At 42.0% G+C, this 18,885-nt stretch overlaps 1 protein-coding gene across 1 annotated transcript; it reads left to right on the top strand.

The window, feature by feature from the left end:
• Positions 1 to 1,165: 1,165 nt before the first annotated feature.
• LOC103476656 (rap1 GTPase-GDP dissociation stimulator 1) lies at positions 1,166 to 18,770 on the top strand. The gene is made up of 9 exons (XM_008429131.3): positions 1,166 to 1,986; positions 2,371 to 2,514; positions 2,913 to 3,044; positions 4,203 to 4,337; positions 5,582 to 5,707; positions 15,028 to 15,167; positions 15,335 to 15,461; positions 16,190 to 16,318; positions 16,903 to 18,770. The coding sequence occupies exons 2-9, from the start codon at positions 2,424 to 2,426 to the stop codon at positions 17,028 to 17,030; spliced, it is 1,008 nt and encodes a 335-aa protein (XP_008427353.2). The 5' UTR covers positions 1,166 to 1,986; positions 2,371 to 2,423; the 3' UTR covers positions 17,031 to 18,770.
• Positions 18,771 to 18,885: the final 115 nt, after the last annotated feature.

The following is an 18,885-nucleotide window of genomic DNA, read 5'->3' on the forward strand; positions in this document are numbered from 1 at the left end:
ATTTCCAAGAGTTATAAAAGAAGCAAAAATATAATGAAATCAACTAGGATTAATCACCTCCTTTCCTTATTCTCATTCCTAACCTGTTTCACTAAATTCACTGAGCGAGGCTTTGGGAGAAGCTGATCACCTCATACCCGATGGTCTTTGATCTCGGCAGCTGTAATCTTTTGCGGTCCTTGGTCAGAGTCTTTGTCCAGCCGGAGCAAAATCCTCTTTACTGAAGAGAAGCGGAGAGAAGGCTCACGCTTTCCATTGAACGTGCAGACTCTTTGTCTTTGAAAGACCTCCGTCTCTTTTCCAAGTCAGCTGCACCGGAGTTGAGAGCGTTGAGTAGAGGCGGAGGATTCGGTCGGATCTGGAACCAGGGGTGTTGGCGTGTGGAACTCGTCCCTTTTAGGCAGCGTGAAATCATGGAGTAGTTACCCTCGGTCCCTCGGTGTGATCCTCCGCAGATCTTTAGGCAGCTTCCTCTGCTGACTCCCTTTCTGCGCTGCGAACGAAGAACGCTCGTTCTGACTCGTGCATCGGTATTTATGCACTTGTGTTTCCATGGAACCTGCCCATCGCATTATGTCATTACCTGATGTCATGAAGGGCAGGGCTGCCTGTGGAAAGTACCGGGCTCTTTCTCAAGTTTTCCAATGACTCATCCCTGCCTCTCGCTTCATCGGGGCAGTTCCCGTTTTTTCCGTTGACCATCTGTTTCCAATTCTGCCGCACCCTTGTTTTCCTTCCCCATTTAGATGACTCACCCTTCTGTCCCTAGCCTTCTGCTCAGTGAAAAGTACTCTTATGATCTTTAATAATACATGTTATTTGTTGGTTAACTCAAAAGTACAACCTTTAGCCTTTCATAATGTAGTAGAATCAATGGATTTAAGAATACAGAGCATACATCATTATAATACTCACTTGATTAAAGGTACAGAATACATGTTTTGATCATTCATTACAAACATTTCTTCACTGGCCTGTATATTATTACACATTGCTTCATTGGCATGAGTATCATCATCTTATAATCACTTAACATTTATAATCATCTTTTAATCATTAATCAGGGTTATACTGTTATTTCCCAGGCCTTTATTCCATTTTTCTGCGTATACCTGGACAGATCTCACACCCATACCAGATTCCTCGACAATCCTTACATCAGAATGTAATGCCAAGGACAGGAGCAAAGTACACTGCCACCGGGCTCCATTGACTCTGAGTCAGAGTGGGCAATGTTCTGTGCCTACTTTGTCAAGGCAAATTACCACAGCTGTGGCAGCAAGGTGGTCAGTGTCTGTCTGAGCTTGAACCTGCTAGTGGACATGGGCTGTGAGGGATGCTGTCAGGCTGAAGAAGCAGTCTTATCAGGTTTTTAGGCCTGTGAGCCTCCAGAAGCAGCTGATGGGTAGTAGCATTTCAAGCACAATATGGCTCTGGTGGTCGCTGATGCAAATCTCAGGCATGGGAAGAGTTTGGTTGGTTGGTGTTTGTAAAGGCAAGCATCTCAGTAGTTCTGGCAGTATATTCCATGTAACTTCTGCAAGCTCTTCGTTACTTTCTAGGTTCACACACAAATATTAGGACAACTTAAGTTATTGCAAATAAGATAATTCCAAAAATGTTTTTTTTTTTGTTAGTTTGGTATTTTCCATTACATATTCACATCTACAGATTGTGAATAATTAATTTAATTACCAGATCATGTCTGCCTATGACATTGGAGATTTGTATCTAAGAAAACCTTGCATCCAGCCTTATCTGCCAAAGCCCAGAGTTTTATTCTGATTTCTCCTCGGCCCAAAGGTAAGGATAACTTTAACAGGCCACTCTGTCATTAGTCATAGAGCCTTGTGTTTGCAGAGTGTGCACGGGAGGCCCTGGTGGAGCAGGATGTGGCAAACACACTCATTCTTCAGCTCAAACGAGCTCCTGATGCTGAGCGGCGCCATGTCATCCTGGAAATACTGGGCTCACTGGGCGAAAGTGGTAAGACATGAGAAGTAATGGGAGATTGAGGGCATGGGGAGGATGAGGTGATGCAATATTGAGTTGTTGTGGTATAACAAAATTGAGAAGTGATCAATTATTTCAGTAGAATATAGATTTTTGTATTAAAACTTTTGTTTTTGAAAGTACCTTTAGATGACATTTGTTGTTAATGTCTGCTATGTCAATAACAAGATTTACATTTACTTGAATCCATTTAAACTGGTACTGGCACACTGCGCAAAAATGACAAAAGACTGAACTGTCAAAGAAAAATGATGTTAATCTGATGCAAACAGCAACGTAAGATAGACAGATAGACTTATAAATATGCAGCTCCATGTCACACACATCATGTCAAGCTTTCTGTTTTTTTGCCATCAGATGCACTGAAGCTGCAGTTTTCAGAATCAGGAGTACCGGAGGCTTTATCACTGATGATCCGAGATCTACAAGGACACTCTGATCCCCATGACCTCTGCAGCATCAAGATCGCTTCCAACTTGATAGTGTCCCTACTTTTAGGAGGTGAGTGAAAGGAGTAGTGCTACTGAGCTTACCAACAACCATTCAAGATATGTTCAAAGTGTTTTTCTCAGATGGTTTAAGATGAAAGCTGCACTGAGCGTAGCTCAGTCTGGACCATCTGGATGAATAAAGTCTAACACAATACCGAACAGTGAGTTCTGTTTAACTAACTACTTCATGAAACAGAAATTAAAGAAGCATTGTGTCACACATAGACTGAAGGACCAATGCTGTTTGTTGGACAAATTTATATGGGTGTCATGTAACATTAGAAAAATGATGTGCTGAATAGTTTTTCTGTCTGTCTGTGTGTGTGTGTGTGTGTGTGTGTGTGCGCGTGTGTGCGTGTGTGTGTGTGTGTGTGGGGGTGTGTGTGCGTGCGTGTGTGTGTGCTCCAGATGAATCTATGCAGAAGTGCTTTGGCGAGGGCTCAGGCGTGGTCTACCAGGATATTCTGTCGTGGCTGCAGAGCTCCAACACCCAGCTCCAGCTGTCAGGAGCCCTGGCCATTGCCAACTTTGCCAGAAATGGTAAGATTCTTGTGTGAATGTATGATCTTTGACAACTACAGCCATGTAAAGGGTTTTCTTTTGTTTAATCCCCCTTAATTTTCACTTTGATTTACTCTCAAATGCCCCAGGTTATTAATTCTGCTGTAAATCCACTATTATTTCACTGTGTCTTTTTTCAACTTCAGATCTATAAACATTTGCCTCTTTTACCAGCATCATGTCATTATCTGATTCACAAAGCAAATAACATAAATTATATAATCACCATTATATTTGGGAGGATTCTGGGCTTTTTTTAACATCAGGTTGCTACTGTTGTCAGTTGCTACTGTTGTCAAAATACAATCTTTAGTTCCGATCACAGTAGTCAGGGGGAAAAAGTGCAGAGAAAGCAAAAAAAAACTCGTAATTTTTTCTCAAATTAAGAAGTGCAGGCAGAGGCGGTCCTGGCCTGTTTGGCGCCCTGGGCAAACAGCCTTTCTTGCGCCCTTACCAGAATTTATAGAGCTCATTTGAAGTGGTTGAATTCCTGCCATAAACCTAACAGTTTCAACTTAATACTCATTCTGTCAAGTAGAGTGAGGACCACAATCATGTCAGGCGCTTGTAAATATTAACGTTAACATTCCTGAAAAAGTACCCATTCACACACACACTCGCGTGACAAAGGTGACCACTGTCTATACAGTTTTCAAATGAAGATTTCATTTACTAAGGGAAACAGTAATGTCACTGTGACATTTCTGCCAAGGTTCCTGTTGAGCAAATTGCTATTTAGAAGATATTATATATGAATATGATGAGCAACACTTAGCACCTGGAGCTAGGAGACAAATTGTCAAGTTCTATCACAATCTTCCATTTTTAATTATAGATTAAAAATGAGATATAGATTACTTTTTTGTTTTATTTATTCCTGTTAGCAATGTTTAAAACCTCCTTTGCAGAGGTTTAATTAAAACAGAGCTATGCCAACTCTGGTTTGTTTACTCATTTTGCATGAATAATATCAATATGTTCAGTTATTTCATAATCAACCAAACCTAAATTAAAGCATTAAAACACAAAAATAGTTCAAAATTACTTATTTGCTAACTGTGGGTAGCTGAAATGTTATTAGACTGAAGTGTTTGTGGGATTAGTTACTGAGTTTTGAACTTGCTTTGCCTTTATCAGACAGTAACTGTGTGAAGATGCTGGATCTGGGTGTGGTTCCTCACATCCTGACCTTGATGGAGCAGCATGTAGATGAAGGGGACGTCTCTGTTCAACATGCTGGACTGAGCGCGCTCAGAAACCTGGCCATCCCTGGTACGCTTCCAACCAAAACAGTAACATTATGGTTCAGATGCAACATTTGTGCAGGAACACACACTGTGGATGCTGACTGAATAAAATATGGAGGAACATGGAGGAACATGCTTTGTTCCTCCATAACATGGTCAACTAGATCAGTGTTTCCCAACCCTGGTCCTCAAGGCACACTGCCCTGCATGCTTTCCTTGCTTCAGTCCAGCTGATTTCAATTGCTGACTGATTAACAGGCGTTTGCTGAACTGCAATCAGTTGAATTAGGCACATTAAAGCAGGGAAACCTCTAAAACATGTAGGACAGTGTGCCTTGAGGACCGGGGTTGGGAAACACTGAACTAGATAAACCTGATCAGCTTTGCTAAACGTTAAACTGGTCAAAAATACAAGAAAAATTTGCATCAATTCAAAAACAATAATGGTTTTAATAGAATAAAATGTGAATCAATAGAAAAATAGCAATTCAGTTGCAATTCAAAATCCATGTTACTATATATGTTATATATCCATATCTATTATATGGATATATAACATATATCCATGTAATGTGGATATATGTTATCCACATTATATGGATATAATGTGGATAACATATCCACATTATATGTTATCCACATATAATGTTATAACACATATAATATTATCCACATTATATGTGGATAATATAACGTATATAATATATATCCATATATATAGAATCTATATATGGATATATCCATATACGTATATGGACATAGCCATATATCCATATGGATATGGATATATTTTGAACAGGTGCAATATCAGAAAAAATGCTGAAGGCATGGATATTGCTATGTTGCTCTTTTAAAAAGGCTAACTTGGAAAGAAAAATTAAAATTCACACAATTTAAAAACACAAAAATATATTCATGGAGCCTGAGTAACAAAAGTTATTCACTGTATGTATGAACTGATCAGAAAAAGAACAAGCATCACCTCTGTACATACAATGATAAAGACATTGAGGCTATCGGTGGAGTACAAGGGGAGGTCATAGGTCATACATACAGAGCAGAATGTTTAACCAGGATGAATCAATATGAAACCCTAAGGCAGCCATAAAGACTGGCTGGACTGAGATGAAACTTTTAACGGAGAAACAAGATGGAATCCATTGATCGTGGATCTAGATCACGTCTGAGTTATGCTTTTACAGTGGCTAAAGAACAAACACATGGTCTGCACTCATTGAGGCAACAACACACATCTTGTCTGTCTTCCAGCCACCAACAAAGTGAGGATGCTGGAGGACGGAGTCACTGAGAGGATCAAGTCTCTGCTGCGCACCGACATGCCGCCGGTTCAGTTCAAGCTGCTGGGCACACTCCGCATGATGGTGGATGGGCAAGGTGAGGCACTGCTGCATTGGGTGCAATACACAACATTGAGTTAATAAGGGCATATAGGTTTTCTAGCACTGATGGCAATTTTAGATGACAGTATAATAACGGGGGGGGGGGGGGGAAATTAAATGTAGAAAAAGGATTTTTCCTAATGAACTGGCATGATTAGTTACCAGAGATTGGTGATTTTCACACAAACAGAACTTTATTGATTCTTGCAAGAATGAGCACAGCAAGCAGACATGTTCAATGTCTGTTCAGTCTGGTCTGTTCTAACTAGACCAGTGTTTCTCAACCTTTTTTGGGCCAGCGCCCCCCCCAGCCTTTATCCAGGTCTCTCACCGCCCCCCACCAAAGAATTTGCAGACTACTTTGCACTGACCATTATTTTATCATTAATATTACTATCACTATTGTAGATGTTTTGATTTTTATGCTTGTTTCTGTATTTATCATCAAAAATAATTTCCCAGGGAACAAAAAAGTCATGGGAATAGAAATTATTTTCACAGGCGTCTACGAAAAATGCAACGGACATTCAAGTTAAAATCGATAGGCCTAACAGCAGCCAATCAGAGTAGAAAAAATATTCTTATTTTGTGTCATTTTCTAGTTGTTAAATATTCCACAAAATGACCAGATAAAAGATGTACAACATGCCAGTTTAAACTGTGAACTATTTGCAAACGACTGAGCTCTGCAACATTAAAACATGGATAGAACTGTAACTACATTAATCATAACTCTTCTTCTCTTCGGTTCAGCTCTGTGCTGCCTTCAGGAGAATGGGACATCAGAGTATCATCCATAAAATTTCACCCACATGGCATTTATTGTGCAAACCAGAGCTTTCAGTGGAAAAACAAAAGTTCCAGGTCCTTTTAATGCCATACAAATATGAGACAGAAACATGGATTATATCTTTATATAGACCTGTCTATTGATTTATAGATTAATAGTTTTACTGGACAGAAATTACAAAGAACAAATCTGGTTCTTAATCAAATCTTAATGAATCAAATTGAAAGTGTCATGGAGTCATCAGCCTCATGACATTAACACTGACATGAAAAATAATATTGAATAAATAAATATATCAAATCTAATTAAAAACATAAATAAGTGATAAGTTATTTACTGTTAGATATATTTATTCTCAGTACTAGATGTGGTCTCAACAAATCCATAGCACTTCAACAATATTATTTTACATTTTATTTGGAAATAGTGTCTGTTTATTCTTGCCATACAGTCCTCTGTATTAATTATTGCTAGAAATGTCTTGCCATACGAGTTTATTCCTCTGTATCTACTTTACTTTCTTAGTCTATTCTTGCATTTTGTTCTTCATTAATTTCCATTTAGTTTCATTTGATTAGTATTATCCTCTCTTGGTTTATTGCTATGTCCACTTTAGTTTCTTTCCTGTTGCTAGATTTATTTTATCGTTTAATCGACGATTAAACGTCATGTGTTTCACATCATGTGTTGATTTTTCACCGTTCAGCGTCGGATTCTCTGTTTTTATGCCATAATTCACATCTAGTTTTTATGTCCCGCTTCTCCTTTTTCAGAGTTTTGCACAATGTGCGCGTCTCTTTTTTTAAGCCCCTATGGTGCAGGGCGATCGGGAAGCGTATCGATGAGGAAAAGGCACACTGACATAAACCTTTTAAAACAACGGAAACAATTTCGGTCTTCTGATTATTGAAATTTAAAAGTGCTGTGTTGTTCTATTACCTCCGTTTCATACCGGAGCACTTACAGCACCGGTGTTAACTAGGGGTGAAAGTAGTTTAAAATTCTTGGGGGTACTTTGACAGAAGTATAAAGCACACTTTGGAGTTTCTATGCTGATAAAATTTTTGCGACACGATAAAAGCTGTGTAGCTCTTGAATTGCTACGAAGTGGAGCTATATTTCCCTCATCCCTCTGGCTGCAATGTCGACACGTTGAGATGCCGTGAGACCTAAATTCTGAACGTAGCCTTCCACATCGGGTTGATGGGGTAACAGATCCAGAAGGGAACCACAGACATCTCTCCCAGGCCAGACTAGACACATAGACCATCTTCATCAGTTCATTTTAAATCCTGAATCGTATTCAAAAACAATCTAATTATTATTAATGATAATGTCACTAAAAGCTGCTACTGCTGCTCATCTGATGGAGACATAAGAGAGAAGCTACAATTCTTTTAAAAACAGATATAAACATTTGTTTACCAGTTGGTTAAATAGTTAGAATACAAGAAAAGTGAAAAACCAACAGAATCATAACCAGTTTACAGGAAAGCATAGAAATGGACTAATTTATCTCCTTCCCGGCTATCAGCAATGTGGGCTGCTGATGCTGTGCTGCTGTTGGTGTCGAGCTCTCAGTTACACAGAAAACGCTGGAAGACATTACGTTCTGTTCTATTGTTTACGTTTCCGCACCGTACGGAACAAATGTGTTCGAGTGGGTCGTTTACAACCCATCAAATATGGAGGGGCTGCAGCATCATTTCTTTGCGATCATCCTTTATTCTATTTCTATGCTAACGTGTAAAATTATTAAACCAAAATTATTTCTTTGCTCTTCTCCAAGCAGGCAAAATTTCTTGTCACAATTTACAACAGCAGCAGCAGCAGAGAATGTCTGTAAGTTACATTTAATTTTACTTTTAAGATATTTTTAAGTCGAGTATGATTCAAAAATTTTAAACCTGATATAATAATGAAAAATCCAACTTAAATTAATGGTTTTAATATTCCATTGTCAATCTAAACATAATATGTCACCATTAAGATCCCTGTTTTAATCCCTAGCCTCCTAAAATATACCCTTCTTACATCCGTCATGGCGCCTCAAATGATTAAGTGATGCAGTTGCAAAGTTTTAATAGTTTGAGTCATGCAGAACTGATTTGATCGTTTCCATAGCAGACAAGAAGCAAGACATTCCCTCAGAACAACAGTGACTGATTGTAGCTATGACCTCATCTATGACATCTGAGGTTATGAAAGCTTGGCTCTCAAAACAAGAGGTTATACCCAAGCATCTCTTTGTTAGTGATCGCTGTGTTCAACAAGTACTTTTACCATGGAACAAATTGCATTCAAGACAATTTTTTTTCCAATTACTTTTGGAGCAGGTTATTTAATAACAACAGGAGTAAGAAAGATTTTCAACAAGCTACTTCCAGGAGTTACGTTTGATATCACTAGTTACAAGGATGAGAACGAATACGACGTGTTTGATGAGTATCTGTTCAAACCTTCCTCCACTTTGGCAAAATCAACAAATCAAAACGTACAGCAAGCTTCCCCGGCTGGGGCCGTTTATAGTGGCTCAACAGGACATAAAAAACAGACGGATTATTCAGATCACTCTGACAGGGACACAGCGGATGAGGACAACGATTTCCCCAGTTCTCCCAAAGTACACAGACTGAGGAGGGTTGGAGCAATAAGGAGGAAATCAAGGCGTCCAAAAGCTCAACCTGAGGTCTGAGGAAAGCAGCATTACAAGACCGGACCCATCAAGAGACATTGACCTAGGGAACAATATCTCTAATCCCAAAGAGCAAACTTCCCCGGCTGGGGAAGTCTCTTGATGGGTTCAGTCTTCTAATGCCGCTTTCGTTAACAAATTTCCCCGTCTGGGGAAGTTTGTTGACAAAATTCAAACTTCAAAATGACAAAATCCAAATGGATTTTGTCATTTTGAAGTTTGGATTGAAGAGGAGAGCGTTGAGTTTAAAAGATCAACCTCTGTGCTGATGATAGAGATATTACAAGACCGGACCCATCAAGAGAAATTGTCCTAGGGAGAGATTTGGCCAATCTTCCAAAAGAGCTAACTTTCCAGGCTGGGGACGTTTGTCAACAGCCGAATAATTAATAATAATTAGTTATTAATTAATTCAATTATATAATTAAATTATATAAATTAATAATCAAATTATTTAATAATAATAAATATTATTGTTGTAATAATATTTATTAATATTAATTTAAATATAAATTTTTTATATTTTATTATTCATATAAATATTATTGTAATAATATTTATTATGATAATGTTTATAGTATTTATGATAAATAATAATATCCATCCATCCATTTTCTTCCGCTTATCCGGGGTCGGGTCGCGGGGGCAGCAGCTTCAGAAGGGAGGCCCAGACTTCCTTCTCCCCAGCCACTTCTTCCAGCTCCTCCGGGGGAATCCCAAGGCGTTCCCAGGCCAGCCGAGAGACATAGTCCCTCCAGGGTGTCCTGGGTCTTCCCCAAGGCCTTCTCCCGGTGGGACGTGCACGGAACACCTCACCAGGGAGGCGTCCAGGAGGCATCCTTACCAGATGCCCGAGCCACCTCAACTGGCTCCTCTCAATGTGGAGGAGCAGCGGCTCCACTCTGAGTCCCTCCCGGATGACCGAGCTTCTCACCCTATCTCTAAGGGAGAGCCCAGCCACCCTGCGGAGGAAGCCCATTTCGGCCGCTTGTACCCGTGATCTCGTTCTTTTGGTCATGACCCAAAGCTCATGACCATAGATGAGGGTGGGAACATAGATCGACCGGTAAATAGAGAGCTTCGCTTTTTGGCTCAGCTCTCTCTTCACCACGACGGACCGGTACAACGCCCGCTTCACGGCAGACGCTGCCCCAATCCGCCTGTTGATCTCCCGCTCCTTTATTCCCTCATTCGTGAACAAGATCCCCAGATACTTAAACTCCTCCACTTGAGGCAGGACGACCTCCCTGCCCCGGAGAAGGCACTCTACTCTTTTCCGGCTCAAGACCATGGCCTCAGATTTGGAGGCACTGAGCCTCATCCCGGCCGCTTCACACTCGGCTGCGAACCGCTCCAGTGAGAGCTGCAGATCACGTTCCGATGAAGCCAACAAGACCACATCATCTGCAAAAAGCAGAGATGTAATCCTAAGGCCACCAAAACGGATCCCCTCAACACCTTGGCTGCACCTAGAAATTCTGTCCATAAAAGTAATGAACAGAATCGGTGACAAAGGGCAGCCTTGGCGGAGTCCAATTCTCACCTTATTGCCGGCAATGCGGACCAGACTCTGACACCGGTCATACAGGGACCTGACAGCCCGTATCAAAGGGCCCGGTACCCCCATACTCCCGGAGTACCCCCCAAAGGGCCTCCCGAGAGACACGGTGGAACGCCTTCTCCAAGTCCACAAAACACATGTAGACTGGTTGGGCAAACTCCCATGCACCCTCCAGGACCCTGATGAGGGTGTAGAGCTGGTCCAGTGTTCCACGACCAGGATGAAAACCACACTGCTCTTCCTGAATCCGAGGTTTGACTATCCGACGGACCCTCCTCTCCAGGACCCCTGAATAGACCTTACCAGGGAGGCTTAAGAGTGTGACCCCTCTGTAATTGGGGTCACACTCCAAAGGGGAACCCTCCGTTCCCCCTTTTTAAACAGGGGTTCCACCACACCAGTCTGCCAATCCAGGGGAACTGCCCACGATATCCAGGTGATATTGCAGAGTCGCGTGAGCCAACACAACCCTGCAACATCCAGAGCCTTAAGGAACTCCGGGCGGATCTCACCACCCCCCGGGGCTCTGCCACCGAGGAGCTTTTAGACCACCTCGGCGACCTCGTCCCCAGAGATTGGAGAGCCCAACCCAGAGTCCAAGGCTCAGCTTCCTCAAAAGAAGGCATGTTGGTGGGAGGTCTTCGAAGTATTCCGCCCACCGGCCCACAATGTCCCGAGTTGAGGTCAGCAGCACACCATCCCCACTATAAACAGTGTTGGTGCTGCACTGCTTCCCCCTCCTGAGGCGCCGGATGGTGGACCAGAATCGCCTCGAAGCCGTTCGGTAGTCTGTCTCCATGGCCTCTCCAAACTCCTCCCACGCCCGAGTTTTTGCGTCAGCAACAACCCGAGCCGCATGCCGTTTCGCCTGCCGGTACCCATCAGCTGCTTCTGGAGTCCGACAGGCCAAAAAGGCCCGATAGGACTCCTTCTTCAGTTTGACAGCATCTCTCACCGAAGGTGTCCACCAACGGGTTTGAGGGTTGCTGCCGCGACAGGCACCAACAACCTTGCCGCCGTAGCTCCTATAGGCCGCCTCGGCAATGGAGGTGCGGAACATGGTCCACTCAGACTCAATGTCCCCCACCTCCCCCGGAACGTGTTCGAAGTTCTGCTGGAGATGAGAGTTGAAACTCTGTCTCACAGGGGACTCTGCCAGACGTTCCCAGCAGACCCTCACTACACGCTTGGGCCTGCCAGGTCTGACCGGCTTCCTCCCCCACCACCGGAGCCAACTCACCACCAGGTAGTGGTCAGTGGACAGCTCCGCACCTCTCTTCACCCGAGTGTCCAAGACATACGGCCACAAATCCGATGAGACGATGACGAAGTCAATCATCGAACTGCGGCCTAGGACGTCCTGGTGCCAAGTGCACATATGGACGCCCTTATGCCTGAACATGGTGTTCGTGATGGACAATCCGTGATGAGTACAGAAGTCCAACAACAGAACACCACTCGAGTTCAGATTGGGGGGGGGCGTTCATCCCAACCACGCCTCTCCAGGTATCACTGTCTTTACCCACGTGAGCGTTGAAGTCCCCCAGTAGAACAAGGGAGTCCCCAGGAGGGGCACTCTCCAGTACCCCCTCTAAGGACTCCAAGAAGGGTGGGTAATCTGAACTGCTGTTTGGCCCGTAAGCACAAACAACAGTCAGAACCCGTCCCCCCACCCATAGGCGGAGGGAGGCTACCCTCTCGTTCACCGGGGTGATCCCCGACGTACAGGCGCCCAGATGGGGGGCAAAACAAGTATGCCCACTCCAGCCCTGCGCCTCTCACCGTGGGCAACTCCAGAGTGGAAGTACGTCCAGCCCCTCTCAAGGAGACTGGTTCCAGAACCAGAGCCATGTGTCGAGGTGAGGCCGACTATTTCTAGCCGGAACCTCTCAGCCTCGCACACTAGCTCCGGTTCCTTCCCCACCAGAGAGGTGACGTTCCACGTCCCAAGAGCCAGCTTCTGCAGTCGAGGATCAGACCGCCAGGGTCCCCTCCCTCGGCTGCCGCCCATAGCACAATGCACCCGACCCCTTTGGCCCCTCCGACAGGTGGTGAGCCCATTGGAAGGGGGACCCACGTCTCCTCTTCGGGCTGAGCCCGGCTGGGCTCCGTGGGTAAAAGCCCGGCCACCAGGCGCTCGCCGTCATGCCCCACCTCCAGGCCTGGCTCCAGAGTGGGGCCCCGGTGACCCGCGTCCGGGCGAGGTAAAACCAAGTTCAAAGTTTGTGTCTATCATAAGGGGTCGTCGGGCTGCGCTTTGTCTGGTTCCTCACCTAAGACCTTTCTGCTTTGGGAAATGGGGAAAAAAATTATTTATTAACTGATTAAGTCGTGTTTTAGATTGTTCTTGAAAAACTAATCAGTCACGGTTAATTAGTGGGCACACTCGCGGCTGCACAGTTTAACCCAGGGGTGCTCAATACGTCAATACGCTCAATACGTTTTTATGTCTTTGTGTCATGAGGTAGATCTCAGGGGGCTGGTGAGAGACAAAAGTAGATCTTGCTCTCAAAAAGTTTGAGCACCCCTGGTTTAACCCATTAATTTTTTACAGCAGACAGCCGCTCCCCTCTCTTGCTGGTACTGCGTACCCCCTCTAAATCTTTTAGGGGTACGCAGTACCCTGCCGTACCCCCTTACTTTCACCCCTGGTGTTAACGCTATAAAATGAACGCTCTCTATCACCCATGGAGGGATTTCTGGATTTCTTTATTTAAATTGGTTCATTTTTCAGAGGGTATGGTGATTTTAGCTACCAGTAGCAGGAGAACGGAGCTGCGCCAAGAAGCTAACAAACACTGAATAGAAGAAGAGCTGTCATCGATACAGTTGCAGCCAAGCATGGTTTAATGTTACACAATACAGTTTTACCAAGTTGCTCAAAGTCTAAACTGGTATTGTTGTGCATTTAAGGTGTAAAGTTTACCTTCGACCAAACGCCCCCCAAAGGCATCCCAGCGCCCCCCTTTTGTAAAAATGTCCGCCAGCGCCCCCTGCCGTCCTCTGAACGCCCCTGGGGGGCGGTACCGCCCACGTTGAGAACCGCTAAACTAGACATAGAGTCACTACATGCTTGGATTATCATATAGTGATAACCCAACATGGAGTCTGGGAACCAGTGTTCTCAGCATTAGGACAGTAACAAAGACCTTCCAAACCTTTGAAACATTGAAAATGGAGGCGCGCTCCATTTTTATCTAAGTTCCAGGAGGATGAAAACTCTATGAGCCTCACATGGATGTGGCTAAAGCTGTAAGAGGAAAAGTAAATACCTTTTTGGGTTTTAAAAACAAAGAAGCAGAAGCTATTTTTAAAAATTTCACTAACACATAATTCCTCTGTGTACCCCACACTGTAACAGAAGCTTTAATATGTAGATGTAATACATATTGTCATAGTGGTAAAGGTTTTTAATATTATATTAAACTTTAAGAAGTATTTATCAAATGCTGAAGCAGCTATTCAACATTTCATCAGTTTGTTTACCGATACCGTCTTTCATATCCCAGAACATGAGACTAAAACCCCTTGATGAATATTGTTACATTTTATGTTACCTTATGTGTAAAGTTTTTTGTTTTGTTTTAATAACTTCACATAAGAACTGAAATATTTTTATTCAATCGGTTATCTTAAAGAATTGTTTCCCATACTATTTCAGATAGTTGTGTGTTTGTGTTTTTGATCCTGCTAAAATAACTGGTTGTCTGTGCTTTGGGGGTGAAGGCATTGAGGGGTGGTAACCAAGCTGTGTTACAAAATAAGAGTTGCAAATAACAGGTTGTCAGATTTTCCCTCTATAACATGTTGCAGGTTATTGGCTGCACAGATTTGCTTCTGCTTCTGCTTCTGGGCAGATCTGGGACTGAGAACAGAGTTAGTCAGAATATTGCAGCTATGAAGATAAGAGAAAAACTAGAGAAAGACTGAGAAAACAGCCAAACCAGAGGAGAAACAAGATGCAGTATCCAAACATCTGAGCTTCTGCCTCACAGAGCAGCTCTCTTCCCAACTTTCCCACTCAGGTCCTTCAGACTAGCCAGCAGCAATTGCTTCTTCTCAGAGTAACGCTGGTAAAAATGTTAATAAAAAGTTAATAGAGGAGCCTTGTTGTTATAACTTCCTGAAGGCAGAGCTTTCGAAAGAGCAAACTTATTTTTAAAGAGACAGGCCCAATTTCAAGATGTTAGATTGCAAAGTCAAATTACTATTAAGTCATGTGTGATGAAAAGATTAAAATAATTTTGAACCTTATGTTGTGTGTTTCAGAGGAAGCCGCCTTACAGCTGGGCAGAGATGCAGTGCTGCTGGCGCGGATCATGGAGTGGTGTGAAGCCAAAGACCACGCAGGCGTCCGAGGAGAGGCCAGCCGACTACTGGCAGCCCTGATCAGACACAGCCGCAGTCCTGTGAGCTTCCTTATTTGGTCTTTGGTTCTGGATGGACTTTGGTTCTAACTGGACTTGGGTTCTGACTGGACTTGGGTTCTGACTGGACTTGGTTCCATTCATAATGCTGAACTTTTCTAAGGGAAACTCTGTCTCTGAATGTTGGACTCATTTCCTTTCTCAAACAGGAAGTTGTCCATGCTGTGGCTAGAACAGACGGGGTTCGGCACCTTATTTCTATGGCAAGAAGCGAGCATGTTATCATGCAGAATGAAGCCCTGGTTGCCCTTGCAATAGCATCTGCTATTGACATTGGTAAGCTATTTCAGAGTTTATGTAATGTTTATGAATAAATACCCCGAATGCTCGCTGTGTACGGCTGTATCTATCCTTTGATAGAAGAACAGAGTCCCAACCATATTATGTGGGAAGTTTGTTTGATTCAGAGTAGAAGGATTCTGCAAAAACATATTCTTTCATGCAGCTGTCATTTGCTCCAGGTCTTCCCCCTGTTCTGTCTTTGCCCATTTCCTGCCTGGTTACTGTTAATAAAGGCCAATAGAGCCAAAAGGGAATTGTTTTTAGAAACTCATTCAACTGATGATTTTAAACTGAAATCAAAGAGTTTGGAGGTAGTTCTCTAACTTTATTAGTCCAATTGACCAGAACCACTGGCAGCAAAATAACCCATCAGCATGATGTATCTGCCATCATGCCTGACAGGTGCTACAGTGTTCTCAGGTGTAAACCGTTACCTTGACTCTTCTGAATATATTTCTTATCATGGCCAAATAACTCAATCTTTTTCTCATCCGACATATTTTATAGAAAACATTTGGCTTGTCCATGTGGGCAGCTGCTTATTTTCCCATCATGCTTGGAGGTTGTGATGTTGGAATTCAAGACTTACATTGCTACGAATAGCAGCCTTGTATTCCAACATACTTCAGTTTAGTACAGGGCTAATCTTTCTGGTTCTGAGTTATTTCTGACCATCTTAGGAACAATGCTTTTACTCATCTGTTTCTGTTCATGACCTCCAGAGTCGATGAGGGATCCATTTAGCGAGGCAGAGCTGCTACCCATGCTGAAAAATATGTTGGACGATCCAGTGGGGGCAGTCGAAGTCAAGTTTAGTGCTCTGGGTCTCATTTGCACCTTGGCTAATTCCGGTACATTTTTGCTTTTACAACACTTTTCATTCTCCAAAGCCAAATTATGTACATTCTAAGTACATTGAAGTATTTGTTCTTCCCATCCATTCATCCATTATGAAGTACTGTTATGTTTGCATTGCATTACTCATGTTCTCGTAAAAATGCTTTTAAGAACAAGCCACCACTTAGTAATTATAATCTTCTGTATAAATAACATGTAATTATAATTGTTTATTCAAGTCAGAATCGTCCTAATGTAGGATAAATCTGCTTTGGATCTAGACAATGTTGATTAGCCGTTAGCTTGCGTCTATGGTTTGAACCTTTTTTGGCTCTTTAACAAAACAGAGGTCAATAAAGAAAACTCTCAGAAACTAATTACTCATAGCCACTCAACAAAGCCTAAACTTGTCAAAATTAAAAACTATTCTTTAGAAATCATAGTTCAACATGTTTAGCATCATAAAGAAATTATGCTGCTGTGTTACCAGTGTCTGAAGGTTGTTAGCATTTTTATCTGCTCAGTTGGTCCTTCACTTTTTTTTTGCACTGTTTGTTTTTCAAAATCATGCACAAAACTGTACAATTTTGTGCTACAGGTGTGATGACAGATGAACTCAACTCTGTGAATATTAAGGAGAGTTTGAACAAACTGATGGACGACAGCAGCAGCAAACTGGCTACGCAGGCTAGCTCCATACTAACCCTTCTCAGCGACAGCAACTAAACCAGCAGCAACACGGACTTTGATCTGCTCTATGAATGTGTGTAGATTTGATAATATGTCATCCAGACAGCACAGATGCTACTAAATATCGAAGTGGACTCTAAAGTGTCTCTTATTTTGTAATAATATATTTTAGTGCTAGCATGATGTATGTTGTTACAGTGGGAGACAAGGACCAACTGTTATGCACATTTTGCTTCCTGTTTTTCTAGGAATCTTCTGTGAGGTTCTTGAAATATTTTCCTGACACACATGTTGAGTTTTCTGATGCGGTGGAGCCGTGTCTGAGACGAGAGGAAGTGAGCTGCTGAAAGGATGTGCTCATTTAAAGAACAGATTATCATTTCCGTTCGTCTGTTTATTAGTAAAATTCTGAAATCATATGACATATGGTAGTGAAATATATGGAATGCTATTCCACTATATCAATATTACATAAACATGTAAATTGTAAAATAAGTAAAAGAAATAAATATGTGAGTGTGTAAAAAAAAATTACAAATGTGTACATACTACAAGATGTAGAAAAGATTTACTTTAAAAGAAATCAGTTTCAGAAAAATCATGTGTGCTATAGTACAACCTTTGTTGCTCCAAAAAGATATATGGAAAAATATCAGCATAAGAACAAAGAATAGAGGCAGGTGAAAGCTGAACAAGCATGCAAAACACAATGTCCACCCAAGACAGAAGTAGTGATTACGGAGTCTCCAGCTGAAATGAGTTCATAAAGTTAAGATTAATATGATGATTATCCAAGTCAGCAGATGGCAGTGGCTTGGAGACCTAACAAACTGGCACTCTGTGGAGGGATTTTAAAGCACTTTATGGTGAGCTCATTATGCCTGTAATTCACCAAAGAGGCGAATGGCTGCATGTGAAATAAATTGTAATTCAACTTTACAATTCTGACTTAATTAATATTGATGTTGTAATCTCTGCTCCCGTTAACAGCGTTATTACTGACGTGTGTGCAGGAATGTCACATGACATTAGCAAGTGTTGAGGAGGTCAAATACGATGTCTACAGTCAGTCACTCGTGATAGCTTAACTGTACTAAACTAATGTAGCTGTCGAAATGTTCATTTCTGTTCATAGAGGGTTTTTGTCTTTGTAGTGAAAGTACCACATATTTGACATATTCTCATTAGAAAGGTATTTTATAGATCAAGAAAATAATTTGTATAGCCATAGAGACAGACAGGCTTTAAGGTGCTGCTACAGTCATGACATCCTTCATAAATGTTGGTAACTTTGTTTTCAAAAGGAAGTAATCACCCAATGGCTATATTTTTATCTGAAAAGTTGTTTTAAAGTGACTAAGCCACTTTGAAAACCATGATTTATGTTTTAGAAATGTTAGGTTTCTTTGTTTTGTCAGAGCGATGGTGATATATGCACTTTATATAGACAAGCCTGATGTGTTTCAGCTGACCTTGACCTCATGAGAGCTCAGTTCTGTTTTTATTTTAAGGGGAATGGCTTTCTTCTTATTTGTTAACTAAGCAACAGATTATATTTTGTCGTTTATTTGTGTTATGATACATTATAGAAGTGATTATTTCACTGAAATGAATGTGCATTTAAGAGCCTTTGTTCGGGAAAAGTTAAAAGCGCATTCCAAAAATCAAGAGCACAAACAAGAATCTGTGAAATGTTGATTTGAACTCAGTAGCCAAACATCTGTTATGTGACCAACCTGTAACCACTGAACCACTTCAATAAAACAGTTAGTCCCATTGGTTTGTAGTTGTTTGCATGGTTTGTTCACACAGTCACTCAGTCAATCAGAAAGATCATATTTTGATGTAGGTGTTCAGACATAAACCCTGGATCTTGAAGAAGATCCAGAGT

Source organism: Poecilia reticulata, chromosome 15 (assembly GCF_904066995.2).
Source record: "Poecilia reticulata chromosome 15, P_reticulata-male-v2, whole genome shotgun sequence".
NCBI classification, from domain to species: domain Eukaryota; kingdom Metazoa; phylum Chordata; class Actinopteri; order Cyprinodontiformes; family Poeciliidae; genus Poecilia; species Poecilia reticulata.

Excerpts from the sequence above, each read along its gene's own strand:
- LOC103476656 (XM_008429131.3), top strand. The coding sequence starts at position 2,424 with ATGATCCGAGATCTACAAGGACACTCTGATCCCCATGACCTCTGCAGC. Across the intron at positions 5,708-15,027 it reads CATGATGGTGGATGGGCAAG|AGGAAGCCGCCTTACAGCTG; the intron begins GTGAGGCACTGC and ends TGTGTGTTTCAG. Across the intron at positions 16,319-16,902 it reads TTGCACCTTGGCTAATTCCG|GTGTGATGACAGATGAACTC; the intron begins GTACATTTTTGC and ends TTTGTGCTACAG.